The sequence below is a fragment of the Ochotona curzoniae genome, unplaced genomic scaffold, assembly GCF_017591425.1.
Source record: "Ochotona curzoniae isolate NIBS_2020 unplaced genomic scaffold, NIBS_Ocur_1.0 contig_908, whole genome shotgun sequence".
Taxonomy (NCBI): Eukaryota; Metazoa; Chordata; class Mammalia; order Lagomorpha; family Ochotonidae; genus Ochotona; species Ochotona curzoniae.
The window spans coordinates 3995828-4009421 of record NW_024466607.1 but is presented as its reverse complement, the minus strand read 5'-3'; the positions used below and the strand labels follow the sequence as shown (position 1 = coordinate 4009421).

The following is a 13594-nucleotide window of genomic DNA, read 5'->3' as shown; positions in this document are numbered from 1 at the left end:
GGGGTGGCAGTCAGACACACACTCAGTCATATACACACGCAGCCACGCACAGTAACAGCACACTCACACATATAGACACACACTCACACACATGCAGCCATACACAGTAACAACACCTACTCACACACATAGACACACACAGCCATGCGCAGTAACAACACACCCACACACATAGATACACAGACACTCACACGGTCACATACGCACTTGCAGCCATGCACAGTAACAACACCTACTCACACACATATACACACGCAGCCACATGCAGTAACAACACACTCACACACATGCAGCCATACACAGTAACAACACCTACTCACACACATAGACACACACAGCCATGCGCAGTAACAACACACCCACATACATACACACACACAGCCAGGCACAGTAACAACACACTCACACACATAGATACACAGACACTCACACGGTCACATACACACTTGCAGCCATACACAGTAACAACACATTCACATACAGACATACAGAGACTCAGTCACACAGCCACACAGTGACAAAGAACACTCATAAATATAGACACACAGCCACCTGCAGTAACAACACACACTCACATACATATCACACATCCACTCACACGCAGCCACACACTCTTTCATACACTCTCCTTCCCTCTCACACATTATCACACACACTCAATCTTTCAGTTTATACACACTCACCCTCTCACACACACACGTGTCAGGGAAGGACTGACGTGCTGCTGAGTGGGGTCCCCTTGTGCCTTTCCGGACAGTCCAGGCTGCAGTCCTGTTGCTGAGACCACAGGATGGCCCTCCTGCTGCCACAGGGCTCTTGGTGCCATCACAGCGGGATGAAAGGCACAGGGCACAGCGGAGGAAAGCCAGTGACCTCTGGGAAGAGGCCTCAGGTGTTGGAGGGCAAGGCTGGGGAGGAATTTGCTGCTAGGTGGGGTCCTGTGGGACCCTGCTCCGGGGTGACTGCCTGGTAAACATGCACTTAGCTAAGTTGAGTCTGGCAGACTTTGGGCTGAGAAGGTGGTAAGCTGAGCTGTGCCCAGGAACAGTTTCCACAAGGGGTCCTGGGTGGGCTCCCTTCGGTTCAGGGAGGGGTAGAGTGCTGCTAAGGACAGGAGAGGTGGCTGGAGCAGCTGGGAGGGCAGGCTGGCTGGCCGGCTGGGGCAGCTCCTGCAGCCCTGCGGCCTGAGGTGCGGGGTGGGGGTGGGGTTCCCGGGCACTGCCCCCAGGACCCCCGGCTGCCATTGCATCCCCGCGTTCGCGGACTCTGCTGGACCCATGTGCTCTAACCCATCTTCCTCCTTTGTAACTTCTTCTTTTTCCTCCTGCTCTGCTGCCTTTTTTTTTTTTTTTTTTTTTGGCTATCAGAGGAAGAAGAAATGCTCGAACCAGGACCCAGGTATTTACTAGAAAGGCCCAGCAGCCCTCCCCTCCCCCATGCCCATAGAGTTACTGCCAGAGTAGGCGGTGCCCAGCTTGCCAACAGCTCAGGGAATTGGAGTGGGGTGGATTAGGGATCACTCTTGCTGTGGGCTCCCAGCTGCAGTGGAGCAAGGACAGTTTGCAGGCGGGGTGCGCAGGAACCCAGTGTCCCTGCCTTCCACGTAGCTTGTCACCAAGGGTGGCCTTTTTTTAAAAGAAAGCCATCCTATTTCATGTTGAAGTGAACTGGAATAGCAGAGAGGTCAGCCGTTTCTGAAGTCCGGAGGGAAATGGTCCCTTGCCTGGCCGTCTCTGGTCATAGACTGTCCAGGACGCCGTCACCACTCCCGCGGCCACTCCCCGATGCACCTGCACCTCCCTCAGCACTGCGGACCCAGGTTGGCCACTTGTTGGCCAGTACCTGACCCTCACTGCTGCCAGCCCTTCTCCTTGCTGTTCAGCAAAGCAAGTGGCTGGGTGCTCAGCTTATGTCACCATAAGTAGACTGGCAATCGCTACTTGGCACCTCAGTCCCCGTGGGGCCCAGCCCTGCTTTCCCCATAGTAGGTTCTTAGAAACCCTCACCTCAGTGACCTCAGACCCCAGGAGGAGGCCTGCCTCTCTGTCCCTGCATCCTGGGAAAACAGCATGGGAGGCAGAGACCCCCTCTGAAGCTGAACTTCAGCCCCCAGGCTTCAGCCCTGAGATGTGCCCATCCCCACCCCATGAGTCCGTGTCCCTGGCCCACAGGGGAAGTAGAGCATTTCTTTTTAAAGCCATCACAGCCACAGCTTCTGTGCACAGAACTCAAGGCTTGCTGTTGTAACTGTCTGTTCAGACTTGAGGACGAGCTGTTTCTTGTTTTCCTACTAATCTGATGGCACTAACCCTCTGGCTTGAATCTGGCGTCTGCGTTGTGGAGGTTTTGCCCATGGGGGTTGCCAAGCCCAATGCAAAGCCCCGTTTCTTTCCCCTCCTAAGGACTCAGGCCAAGCCATACCGCTCGTGGTGGAGAGCTGCATCCGATACATCAACCTGTATGGTAAGTGCTACCCCAGGACCCTGTGGCCTCTGTCCTGGCATTCTGGGCGGGGATGGGCAACAGAAAGTATTAGGAGAACCCAGGACCAGCTGGGCAGCTGAAAGTTGAGGTGCAGGGGAGTGGTACTACCCTCTGCCCAACTTGCCCATCCAGCCCTAGTGTGCTGTGTTGTGAGCGCCAAGTCCATTCCAGGCAGTGTGAGCTACAGGCAGGAACAGGATCTCGGCTGTGTTAGCCGCAATGTTGTCAGAGATGGAACCTGCACTGGCCCACGGCTGCATTGCAGGTGCCACTGTGCGTTGCGGGAATCCAGGGGTGGCCCCGCCCAGTGTCGCCAACATGCCCAACCGAAAGACAACAACCCTGTGAGACCTGTCCTTTCCGCTGGTCAGCCAGCGCTGGGGCTGGGGTAGTGAGGCCTCCCACAGGGTAAGGCTTGAATCGAGTGCCCAGGGAGCAGCATACCCAGGCGACAGGGACGGCGCTCACCACCGTGTCTGTCTTCTAGGACTGCAGCAGCAGGGCATCTTCCGGGTGCCCGGGTCTCAGGTCGAGGTCAACGACATCAAAAACTCTTTTGAGAGAGGTAGGTGCGGGGAGACGGCAAGAGCGCCCAGGGTGGGAGCCACTGTGTGGGGCCAGTCGACTGTGTGCTTCTCTTGTCAGCATCACATCCTGGGGCTTCACCCGTGGCCGGCGTGTTCACCCCTGCAGAAGGGGCATGCACTGCGCCCTCCCGCCCCTCCCAAATTCACGCCCCACCCTGGTACAGCCACTCATTCATGCGAGATGCTGCCAGGTCTGAAACTTGCTGAGCAGGGCCCTGGCTCTGCAGGTGGGAGGTGTTGTACCTGGCTGCCTGTGTCACCACGGTCACACAAAGCAATTAAACGTAGAAGGTGTACGTGGAACAGAAATCAATTCCATGCATAGTCTTAGGCCCCGTTGCCTAGGTATCTTGTGATATAGGCCCATATTCCAAAATTTTAGAGGGAAAACAATCAGAAATGTGTGACCAAAACTTTGGAGCAAAACTTGCTCAGCTTCCAGCACAGCAGCTGGAGGTGGCTTTTTGTAGTAGATGAAGTGATGCTTGCTTAGGACCAAACCTCAGAACGAGCTTGGGAACCTCTGCATGTACCTGTAACAGGTGCTGCGTTTGGGATAAGTTAGAAGAATCCAAAACACACTAGCTTTCAGAATGCCCTGCATGTCATTATTTCTGCAGGGCCGTTTAGCAGGCCACACACTGGGCTAAACCACCCCCTCCCAGAGAGGGTACCTAGTGCCCACCCACCTACATGCCCCACACAGAACCCCATGCCATCTCTTTTCCACCTGGCTGTTCCCTGTCTAGCCCTGCCTTACTCTCTGGATGAGTTGGACTTGGAGGTTGCTGGGAAAGACTCAGTCCCTCCCCTGATTCCTTGCTGTCCCTTACATTCAGTTGTGCCTGGCTTCCGCACAGCACACTTCTTCCCTTCCTCCCCCTGCAGGGCTGCCTTCAGAGCAAGTTCTCAGCCTCCCATGGACTCTGTGTCAGTCTGAGGTCTAACTCCCCATCCCAGAGTGGAGCCTGTACCCCAGATCCCAAGCACTGACCTTGGAGCAGGACTGGTCAGATGTGCTCAGCTCTGTCCTGGGGTCCCGGGTCCTGACCTCCACTCCAAGCAGCTGTGTGTCCCCTCATCTCCCTGCTCCCAGGGTTTCCCTGGGTATTCATTCATTCCCTTGACACTAGTGAACCAAGGTCATGTCCTAGGGCCTTGAAAGGTTGTGAGAGAAAACCACAGCTACTCCTGTCAGGGAGCCCATTGGGCAGCAGGCAGAGTGAGGCAGATGGGGCCACAATAGAAGAAGCCCTGGGTGGGACGAGAACTGCCAGCCCAGCTGGGATTGGAAGGAGATGGAGCAGTCCCGGAGTGGCAGAAGGAGTCAGGACCAGGTCTGCGAGGGGGCGGCGGGGGGAGGGAGACAGGACATGGAAGGGCCTTGCGAGGCCAGGCCACAGCTGGTGCAGGGCCTCTGCTGTCAGCGGCCCTCCTGAAGGTGTCCTTCGTTGCTGCCCTGAGCTTCGATGCCCGAGTTTTCTTCACCCACTCGGCTCTCTGTTGTTTGTACATGAACAGAAGCAAGGCCTGGAGCCTTTTCGGGCAAATTCCACGATGGCTGCCTTGAACGTGGGGGTCCTCCTACAGAAAGGGCAGCAAATGTTACAGATGCTGTAAGGTCTGACTTGCAGGGAAGGGAGTGGCTGCAGCAGGGTAGGGTTCTGAAGCTGAAGATACCCCGAGAAGGGTGCCACACTCTCTAGACCTGCCCTGTCTGAGCTCTGTTTGCTGCCTCAGCAGGAGGGGTGTGACCAGCTGGGACTCACCTGGTCAGGTGGTCAGCTTGAGAAGCCTGGGTGGCCCTCTGGCCACAGGCAGCTGCCCTGGTGACGGAGGCTTCCTCTACCTTCCAGCCATGGGTTCTCCCTGGGCCCTGTAGGGTCTGTGTTAGCAGGAAGCTGGGATTGGGAGCAGAGTCAAGACTTGAACCCAGGCACATGAATGTCCCAACCAGTGTCTCAGCCACCAGGCTAAATGCTCACCCTAAAAAAAATGCCTTTAAATGGAGAGACATGGCAGCTACCACCTTCACCCAGTGATCCAGTTATTGTCATTGGTAGCAGGGCAGCCAACACCCCCTGCCTCCTGGAGGGACGAGTCTGGTGTCCACAATGCTGCACGTGGAGTGTTATTGCCGAAACATAATGAACCTGTATCTAATGGTGAGGGAGCAGCCAGAGAGTGGCAGAATGGGAAGACGTCCAACAAGACATGTGGCCTGTCCGCTCCGGAAGGAGGCAGTGTTCGAGAAAACAGGAAGATGGACCAGGCTGTGTTACACCAGGAGAACGACCCACACTGAAGGAGTCGCATCCATGTAGCACCCATCTTGGATTTTGTGAAAGTGCTAGAACAGGCATGGTGGAACAGTTGGGGGCAGTGTTTGAACTGTGGGCTGGATGTGAGCAGTTGCTTTGTTGTGGAATGTGAGAGAGATCTCACTGAACCCACGTACGGAGTGTTAAGAGGAGTCTTTATTTCCCAAGCTTGGTGACAGCAGCTCCCGCTGCACTCCAGGAGCCGCTGCACCAAGTGCCAAAGTCAGGGATTTTTAAGCTCTCACCCCGAGAGCCACGCAGTACGAAGTGTCCACATGCAGGAGGCAGGAAGGGAGTTTTCCTGTAGTTACCCTAATCTAGCCCCGTAGGAGGCAGGAGGGGCCAGGTGGGTGTGTGGAGCCTCTGGAGTAATTTCTGTGCTGTTAGTTGTTCTGAATGATGTGAAGGCTAGAGGGGTGGGGTGTGATTTTCTCGCCTTCAATTCACTTGAATGGCACAAGAGCAGGCAGGAAGGGTGGGGTGGGAAACTCCGTTTCCGCGCTCTGTCCTTTGTGAAGTAAGCCGACAAGTGGGTGTGAGCCATCAATGGTCACACTGCGTCACAGCTTCGGAAATGATTGGTTATTGTTGGTCATCATCGTGTCATCATCGTTATGCCCTCCCTCAGGTCAACACGCCCTGTCCAGGGCATCGCTTCTGCTTTGGGCACACTCCCTGCCTCTTCCTGATCTGGTTTGCTCCCACAGGTGAAGACCCCCTGGTGGACGACCAGAACGAGCGTGATATCAACTCTGTCGCCGGCGTTTTAAAACTGTATTTCCGAGGACTGGAAAACCCACTCTTTCCTAAGGAAAGGTTTCAGGATTTGATATCCACTATTAGTAAGTATCTCCTCCTGGAACACTTCTCCTGAACTCATCCTTGTGGTGTCCTGCATGTTTATGGGTCCTGGATACCAGTTGTCAACAGTGCCCTCTGGGCCCTGTGCCCACCCAGAGGCTGCCCCCTGGGCTTCCAGGCACCCAGACCATCGGCACCACCACCTTTGGGAAGCAAGGCTCCAGCTTAGCTTTTGAGGCTTTGGGCAGGGCAGCAGCTGGGACATGAGGCTGCAGGTTTATCATGAGGGATGAGGGCGAGAAGTGGGGAGCAGTCATGGGTTCAAGAAGGGATAAGCCCACAGGACACAGAGGTAGATGGTGAGCCGGGGAGAGAAGGTGCCCCCTTGTGGGAGGTCAGCCCTGCCCCTGTGGGCCAGCTCAGAGCTCTGGAGTGCCCCGTCTCCTTGGCATCACTTTCCCTGCTATTTCCAGCTCCTGTCTCAGCCCTGTTGACTGGTCCCACCTCTGGCCTGAGCAATGCAAACACCCATGGAGAGCTGAGCTGGGAGCAGGGGTCGGGGTGGACCCCAGGCGTACCCCGGCTCTTTGGCCAGTATGTGACTGTGTGCTCAGCATGTGTTTCCTGGGCGTTTGCTGTGAGCCTGGTCCTGTTCCGCAACTGGTGTTATAAAGGGTTAATAACACCTGGTCCCCACCTGGGCTTGCCGGCACTGCTTAAAACGGGAGAGCGGAAGTCATGCCCTGCCATGCCCCCACGGAGTCCAGGCCCTGCCAATCTGACGCACTAACACGGCATCCACAAGAACCTGTCCCGCTCCATCTGCATGCCAGTATCTCCCACAGACACTGCCCTCCTCCCGGCAGCCCCCACCCTCTTCCTCTCCCTGCTGGTTACTTCAACCCCAAGTCCCAAAGGTGGACCCTGGGGGGATGGGAGGCTCTGATTGGCCAGGCCAGATTCCCTCGCAGATCTAGCTGAGCCTAGGTGCTAGCTATGCAGTGGCAGTCCAGGAGGCAGACCCTCTCTGAGGAGCCCCCTGAAAGGGCCCTTGTGTTCCAGAACTGGAGACCCCGGCGGAGAGGGTGCACCAGATCCAGCAGATCCTTGTCACCCTGCCCCGCGTGGTCATCGTGGTCATGAGATACCTCTTCGCCTTCCTCAACCAGTGAGTATCCGACCCTGGCAGCCACCAGGGGCTTTTGCAGGCACTGGGGGTTTAAAAAAATTCTTTTCAAAATTTATTTGAGAAGCCAATGTTGTGGTTCAACAAGCTAATCCTTTATCTTCAAGAGCCAGGATCCCATATGGGACCAATGCGTGTCCCAGCCACCTCACTTTGATCCAACTCTCTAACAGCCTGGGAAAGCAGCAGATCATGGCCCAAAGCCTTGGGACCCTGCGCCTGCATGAAAGACTCAGAAAAAGTTTCTGGCTCCCGGTTTTGGATCATCTCAGCTCCAGCTGTTGCAGCCATTTGGGGTGTAAACCAGCAGATGAAAAATCTTTCTCTTTTTTACTTCTGTCTCTCCTTTTTTCTGTAAATCTACCTTTCCAATATAAATGAATAAATATTAAAACAACAACAACAACTTTTGTTTCAAAGACATAGAGACAGAGGCCCTCCATCTTCTGCCAGTTTTCTCCAAATGGTTGCAGTGGCCAGGGCTGCACAAGACTGAAGCCAGGAGCCTGGAGTTCCATCTGGGCTCCAGGGGTTGCAGGGGCTTAGTTGTGGGGTTGCCGGGGCTCAATTACTGGGGCCGTCTCCCAGTCTTCCCTGGGAAGTAGATCAGACCTGGTAGGAGATACTGGTATTACAGGCAGTGGTCTGAATACTGTGTACAGCGGTGGCCCGGCTGCTATAGTGCTGAGAGCAGGACCTAGAGCCATCCTGGAGGGAGGACTTACTTGTCCTGGCCTCTCTCCCAGCCTCTCCCAGTACAGCGACGAGAACATGATGGATCCCTACAACCTGGCCATCTGCTTCGGGCCCACTCTCATGCACATCCCCGATGGGCAGGACCCCGTGTCCTGCCAGGCCCACGTGAACGAAGTCATCAAGACCATCATCATCCATCATGAAGCCATCTTCCCCAGCCCTCGGGAGCTGGAGGGCCCTGTGTATGAGAAGTGCATGGCCGGAGGCGAGGAGTACTGGTAAGAGGCTGCACCTCCCACTGCTGACCTTGTGCAGGCGAGGCCCAGAAGAAGCCCGCATGGCTCAGTCTGTCCTTCCAGCTCCGTCCTCTCTTGTTGTGGCAACTGTATGCGAGGGATGGGTGCACGGGCCTCAAGGGACAGAGACACAGCCAGGGAGCACTTTACTAATTTTCTTGAGTAAGAAGCCTGGGGAGATGGGTTCAGGTGTAGCTGGATCCGGAGATCTGGCTGTGATCTTTAGGACTTGGTCCCACCGCCTACACTCCTCGGTGGGCACTGCTTTCTGCTGCATGGGTGCTGGTGTCAGGTGTAAGAGGCAGATCCACAACCCCCTCCCTCTAGGTCCTCAGCTCTGGCTTTCCGGAATGTCCCCACACAAGGTCAAGACCAACAGGGAGGCGGGGAAGGGATGATAGACCCCAGCCTTAATCTCTCCTACCTGCCATTTCAGGCCAAGTAAGCTCAATTCTGTCTCCTGTTAGGTCTGCAGTCAGAAGGGGATGCCTCTGTGTTTACCCAGCGCCTAGGAGGAGGGCTCTGGAAGGTTCTTGAAGGTTCCACCAGACTAAGGCAGAAACAGGAAGGATTTTAAAAAATGTGATGAGCTAGAAAATCCAGCAGCTACCGCAGGAGACCTGTGAGAAGGCTGCTGCCATCACTGCTCCTGATCTGGCACCAGTGCGCAGCATCCACAGGTGGTGGATGCCTGTCAAATGCCTGAGTGTGCTGCTTTTGATTTTTTTGTTTGTTTTTATGCTCAAGAGTTCCTGGGCCTGGAGGGGGGCGGGGTTTTGCCTTACTTCTCTGGGCAACACTTCCCGGGAAGGAGTTCCTGCCACACGGAACCCCAGGGCCAAAGCACAATTAACTCCTGGTGATTTGAGAGCTAATTTCAAAGCCATAGAGGGAGATTTGACTCCATGGTCTCAGCCCAGTGCAGTCTGTTCATTCCCTCAGCAGCTGGTCACCATGCATCTGTTGTGGCCTCGGCAGGGGCTGGAAGGCAGAAGTATAACCCTGGGGGAAGCTCCAGGACAGTGGAAAATAGAATGTTCCAGAAGCAAGGCTCCCCACACTGGGCTGGGGAAATCTGGGAAGGCTTTCTGGAGGAAGTACAGACTGAGCTGAGACTGCCAGGTCAACTGGAGCTGGCCCAGCGTGAGGACTGGGCAAGGAATGTTCCAGACCTGGAGCTCTGGGTGAACTGAAGCATGCCACGAGGGAAGGAGGAGGGAGAGGTGGAGCTTGCTGAGACCCTGTAGAGCAGATTATAGAAAATCTTGAAACTCTGCCGGACGCTCTCTCAGCCTGCAGGTGTTTCCATTACTGACCAGAGCATCAATAGGGAGGACTAGGCAGAGGGCTCCATGGGAAACCCTATCAACTACCTAGACCATACCCCCATATTAGTAAGTCAGCGTCACAGGCCTGGAGCACGAGGTGTGAGCCCAGGCCCTCTTCCTCGGCTCAGCAAGGTTCTGCTTGTGGCCATGCTGGCACTGCCTCACAGCGTGCCGAGCTGAGTGAGGGTCCCCGGAACTGCTTTTTGTGAGCTGCCCTGCGGCCATGCGAGGACACTAGGGCCTTGCCACTGCCGTCTGTGTCATCCAGAGTGCTTGAGCTCTGTCTACATCTGTTTCCTGTTGCTGATATAGGCTTCTGAAACTGGCTCATTGATCAGGGACCGCGATGTATTCTGGAAGCCACAAGGCCAGGCAGCGTGGCGCTAGCACCTGCCCACGGCCTACGTGTGGCATCACCCACACTGGGAGGCAGGTGATCAGGTGATGCTGGAGGAGTGGGGGCTGCGTGGGGGTCCGCAGCTCCATTATCTCCCCTGTGGTGTCTCCCTACAGTGACAGCCCTCACAGCGAGCCGGGCACCATTGACGAAGTTGACCATGACAATGGCACTGAGCCGCATACCAGCGATGAAGGTGAGTGAGGGGCCGGCCATTGCAGGCTGAGGTAGGGGGACCGCTTCTGCTGGTTTGTGCTGACCTTGACACCGGCCCTCCGCCTGCATTCCCCTCTCTGCAGCTCTGCATGTGGGCATTGCATTCGTCTTACAAGGTTCCTCACGCACTGAGTGCTCCATGCCCCTGACATAGCCCCTGCGCTCACACCGTGCGTTCTGCCTGCCTGACCCAGCACAGACCCCAGCAGCAGGAGTCTGAGTTAGGAAGCTGCTGGCGTCCGGCCCCTCTCAGCTGGCATGCACGGGGGCCAGGCCTGAACCAGCTCCATCCTGGGCCTCAGCGCTTGGCTCCAGGAAATGTCCTGGGGTGAGGGTTTGCTAGCTGGCCTTGGGATAGGACCCAGGCATGAACCAGTCACCGGGGCCCAGCTGGTGGGTCTGGCCTAGGTCAAAGAGGAGGGAAAAGCATCGTGTGTGCAGCTGAGCTCCCCCAGAGTCCCTGGCAGTGGCAGTGACCCTCAACCCGCAACCTTGGTTTGCCGGCGTGAGGTGCCACCTGCTGCTGTGCACTGCCCTTGGCTCAGCTCCTTGCTCTCCCTCCCCCTGCCTTTCTGAACGGCAGCTCTTGACCTTGCCATCTGTTGCTGTTCTTGCTTCTAGACACCTCTCTCCCCTGATTATTCTTCTCAGACTTGTGTCTTTCACTCCCTCTTCTCCCCTCCCCTTCTTCCCCCAGGGAAAAAGGCTTGTGTTGCAAGTCCTGGACTGACCTCTCAGAGCTGAGAGCCGTAGGGGCTGCAGGAGAGGACAGCTGTGCCCCAGCCTCCCTACCCCTCCATCATGCAGTGCCTGGTGCAGTGCTTGCCCCCTGCTGGACCCTCCATGGCTCCTTCCATCTGGCTGACAGAAGGCTGCCATGGGCAGCAGGAGTGGGGATAGAGAGGAGAGGGCTACTGGTCTACCAAGGAGCAGCTATATGGCATCCCTGGGCAGGAGACACTGCCTCCCCATCTCAGGACAGAGGCTCACAGTGGGCCCAACCTGGGAAGTCCACCTCCATCTGCCCCTTGGTATCCAAGATTCAGAAGGAAACCGTGGTTGGACTGGTGACCCCTGATTGCCAGAATCCAGCCAGATGCAGGATTGCCATCCCTGGCACTGCTGTTCATCGGAAGGTTGAGGAGGATAATGGGGTTGCCAGGTGGTGACCTTGGGGCAGCTCGTGGTGAGCTGGTGTCCATGGGGCAGCTCGAGACCCCACTGGAGCCCGGCCAGGATCTCTAGGCAACCATAGAGGGTTGGCAGCTACCAACAACCCCGGCAGAGTGCTGGTGACCAGCCCAGGTCAAGGGCTGGCTGCTCTGACTCCCAGGCCTATGGCAGCCCAGAGTCAGAGCTCTGGTCTAAGGATGGGTGCCAGCGCCATGCTGTGCTGGTGCTTCACGTATCCAGCTCCCTGCGTGACTTCCCCAAGCAGCCGACTGTGCCATGGATGTTTGGAGTACCTGCATCTGACGGGATAGCTTTAGTGTGATGGGTTTCCATTTTAAACTGATGCAACTGTTACACCTGTTAGACGCAGTGGCGAACCAGAACTTCACCAACGTCTCTATTAGGGAAGAGTTAGCACAAAGTACGGGGCATGAAAGGGGGTCCCCAGGGCCAAAAGGAGTTGTATCCCTTAACCTGGGTGGTAATTAAGGGTTCGCATTAAACCTCTGTGGTTTCTTTTACCTGCTGTCTGACAATAAAGACAGACGTCTCCCCCAGTTCGGGCACTTGCCAGCTGATTCTGCAGCAAAGCCCAACGAGCCTGCACTTACTCTGGCTCATGCCTGAATCACATGCTTACCAGTGAGACCTATGCCCCACCCAAGATTAAGCTATGGAGAAATCCCCAGGCTCGCTCCTCCTGCCTGGACATGAGCCCCCAGGTCAGGTCCCTGCATGCCGTTGCCAGCACCATCCTCCAGGGCCCCTGCAAGCCCACACCCCCAGCCCCCATGAGCCCACCACCCTGCGGCCGGAGCAAATGACCAGAGCATGATTTTAAGGTTCGTCTCTGCCGTGGCATGTGTCTGGAGTTCCTTCATCCTCTGGGTTGCATGCTGAACCATGCTGTGTGGATCCGTCCCTGAGCTGAGAGACACATGGTGGTTTGCACAGCACCTGCTGTAGATGCTGCCACCATGAACATTTCCACGTGTCTGTGCATACTTGGCTTTTTGTTTCTCTTGGGAACAAAGGGGTGTGGCATTAGCAGAAGTGAGGTGTGGAAGTCTCTGCTTTTTACCTTTCAACTCTCGCCTCCTCCCTTGTTGCTGGCAAGTTTGCCCTGTGTATTCCGCCCTTGTCCTGCATGGGGCGTCCTGTGAGGACATTGTCCTGGGTCACAGCCTGACTGTTCTTGCCTGGTCATGGTCGTTTTTTTGGGTGATAGTTTCTGCCTTAGCTTTTTTGACCTTAGGATCACCCTAGAGGCTTGAAATAGCTTTCTTCCTCCTCTTGCTCCCCCTCGGCACCCGGCCTCCAAGCCACCTTCTCCTTGCTCCCTTCTCGGGTTTCCTGGGAGAGGTTAGCGTGAGGCTCCTGGGCCGTCCCACCTGCTGCTGCCACCACCCTCCTGGACACTTATACCATCACTCTCCTTCCAGAAGTGGAGCAGATTGAGGCCATTGCCAAGTTTGACTACGTGGGCCGGTCCCCACGGGAGCTGTCTTTCAAGAAGGGGGCCTCGCTGCTGCTATACCACCGTGCATCCGAGGACTGGTGGGAGGGCCGGCACAACGGTGTCGACGGGCTCATCCCGCACCAGTACATCGTGGTACAGGACATGTGAGTGGTGGCCCAGCCCCTGCTAGGCCTGAGGTAGGAGGCTGGTTCTCAACATCCAAGAAATGTATAACAGCCAGCCTCAGGGCAGCCCATCCACGCCCAAAGCCATCATGGACTCGACGGCCCAGGAGAGACCCGAAGCCTGTGCTTGGAGGGGACCAAGCAAAGCATGAGAGGCAGACCAGCAATCGAGGGCCCTTGTCACGCCATTAGGGTCTCCAGCCCCTCCAGGCAGGGTCAGGCCAGTGGCAGGGCACCCTAGGGGGTGCAGCCCTGTCCCACTTATCTCATGCATTGGATGGTGCTGAGAGATGTGGGGACTTCTCCATACTTTGAGCACGGGGCTCCAGCTGGGAGACTGCTTGGCATTTAGCAGGTCCCCCTGGAGCGGCCTGGGAGACAAGTGGGCGAGGAGGTAGGGACGCAGGTGGGAGTGGGGCTTTGGGCAGAGAAGTGGGACCTGCTGGAGAAGCTGACTACATAAGG

General features: G+C 56.2%; 1 protein-coding gene across 2 annotated transcripts in view; it reads left to right on the top strand.

Moving 5' to 3' along the window:
* The window catches only part of SRGAP3 (SLIT-ROBO Rho GTPase activating protein 3), a 133974-nt gene that overhangs the window by 114507 nt on the left and 5873 nt on the right, over window positions 1-13594 (top strand). The window contains exons 12-19 of one of the 2 annotated variants that reach the window (XM_040994885.1): window positions 1368-1398; window positions 2403-2463; window positions 2972-3049; window positions 6100-6234; window positions 7256-7361; window positions 8126-8353; window positions 10213-10292; window positions 12928-13108. In XM_040994885.1, coding sequence (XP_040850819.1) covers window positions 1368-1398; window positions 2403-2463; window positions 2972-3049; window positions 6100-6234; window positions 7256-7361; window positions 8126-8353; window positions 10213-10292; window positions 12928-13108 — 900 coding nt within the window. The remainder of the gene's footprint in view (window positions 1-1367; window positions 1399-2402; window positions 2464-2971; window positions 3050-6099; window positions 6235-7255; window positions 7362-8125; window positions 8354-10212; window positions 10293-12927; window positions 13109-13594) is intronic. The other variant, XM_040994884.1, reaches the window with a different exon arrangement.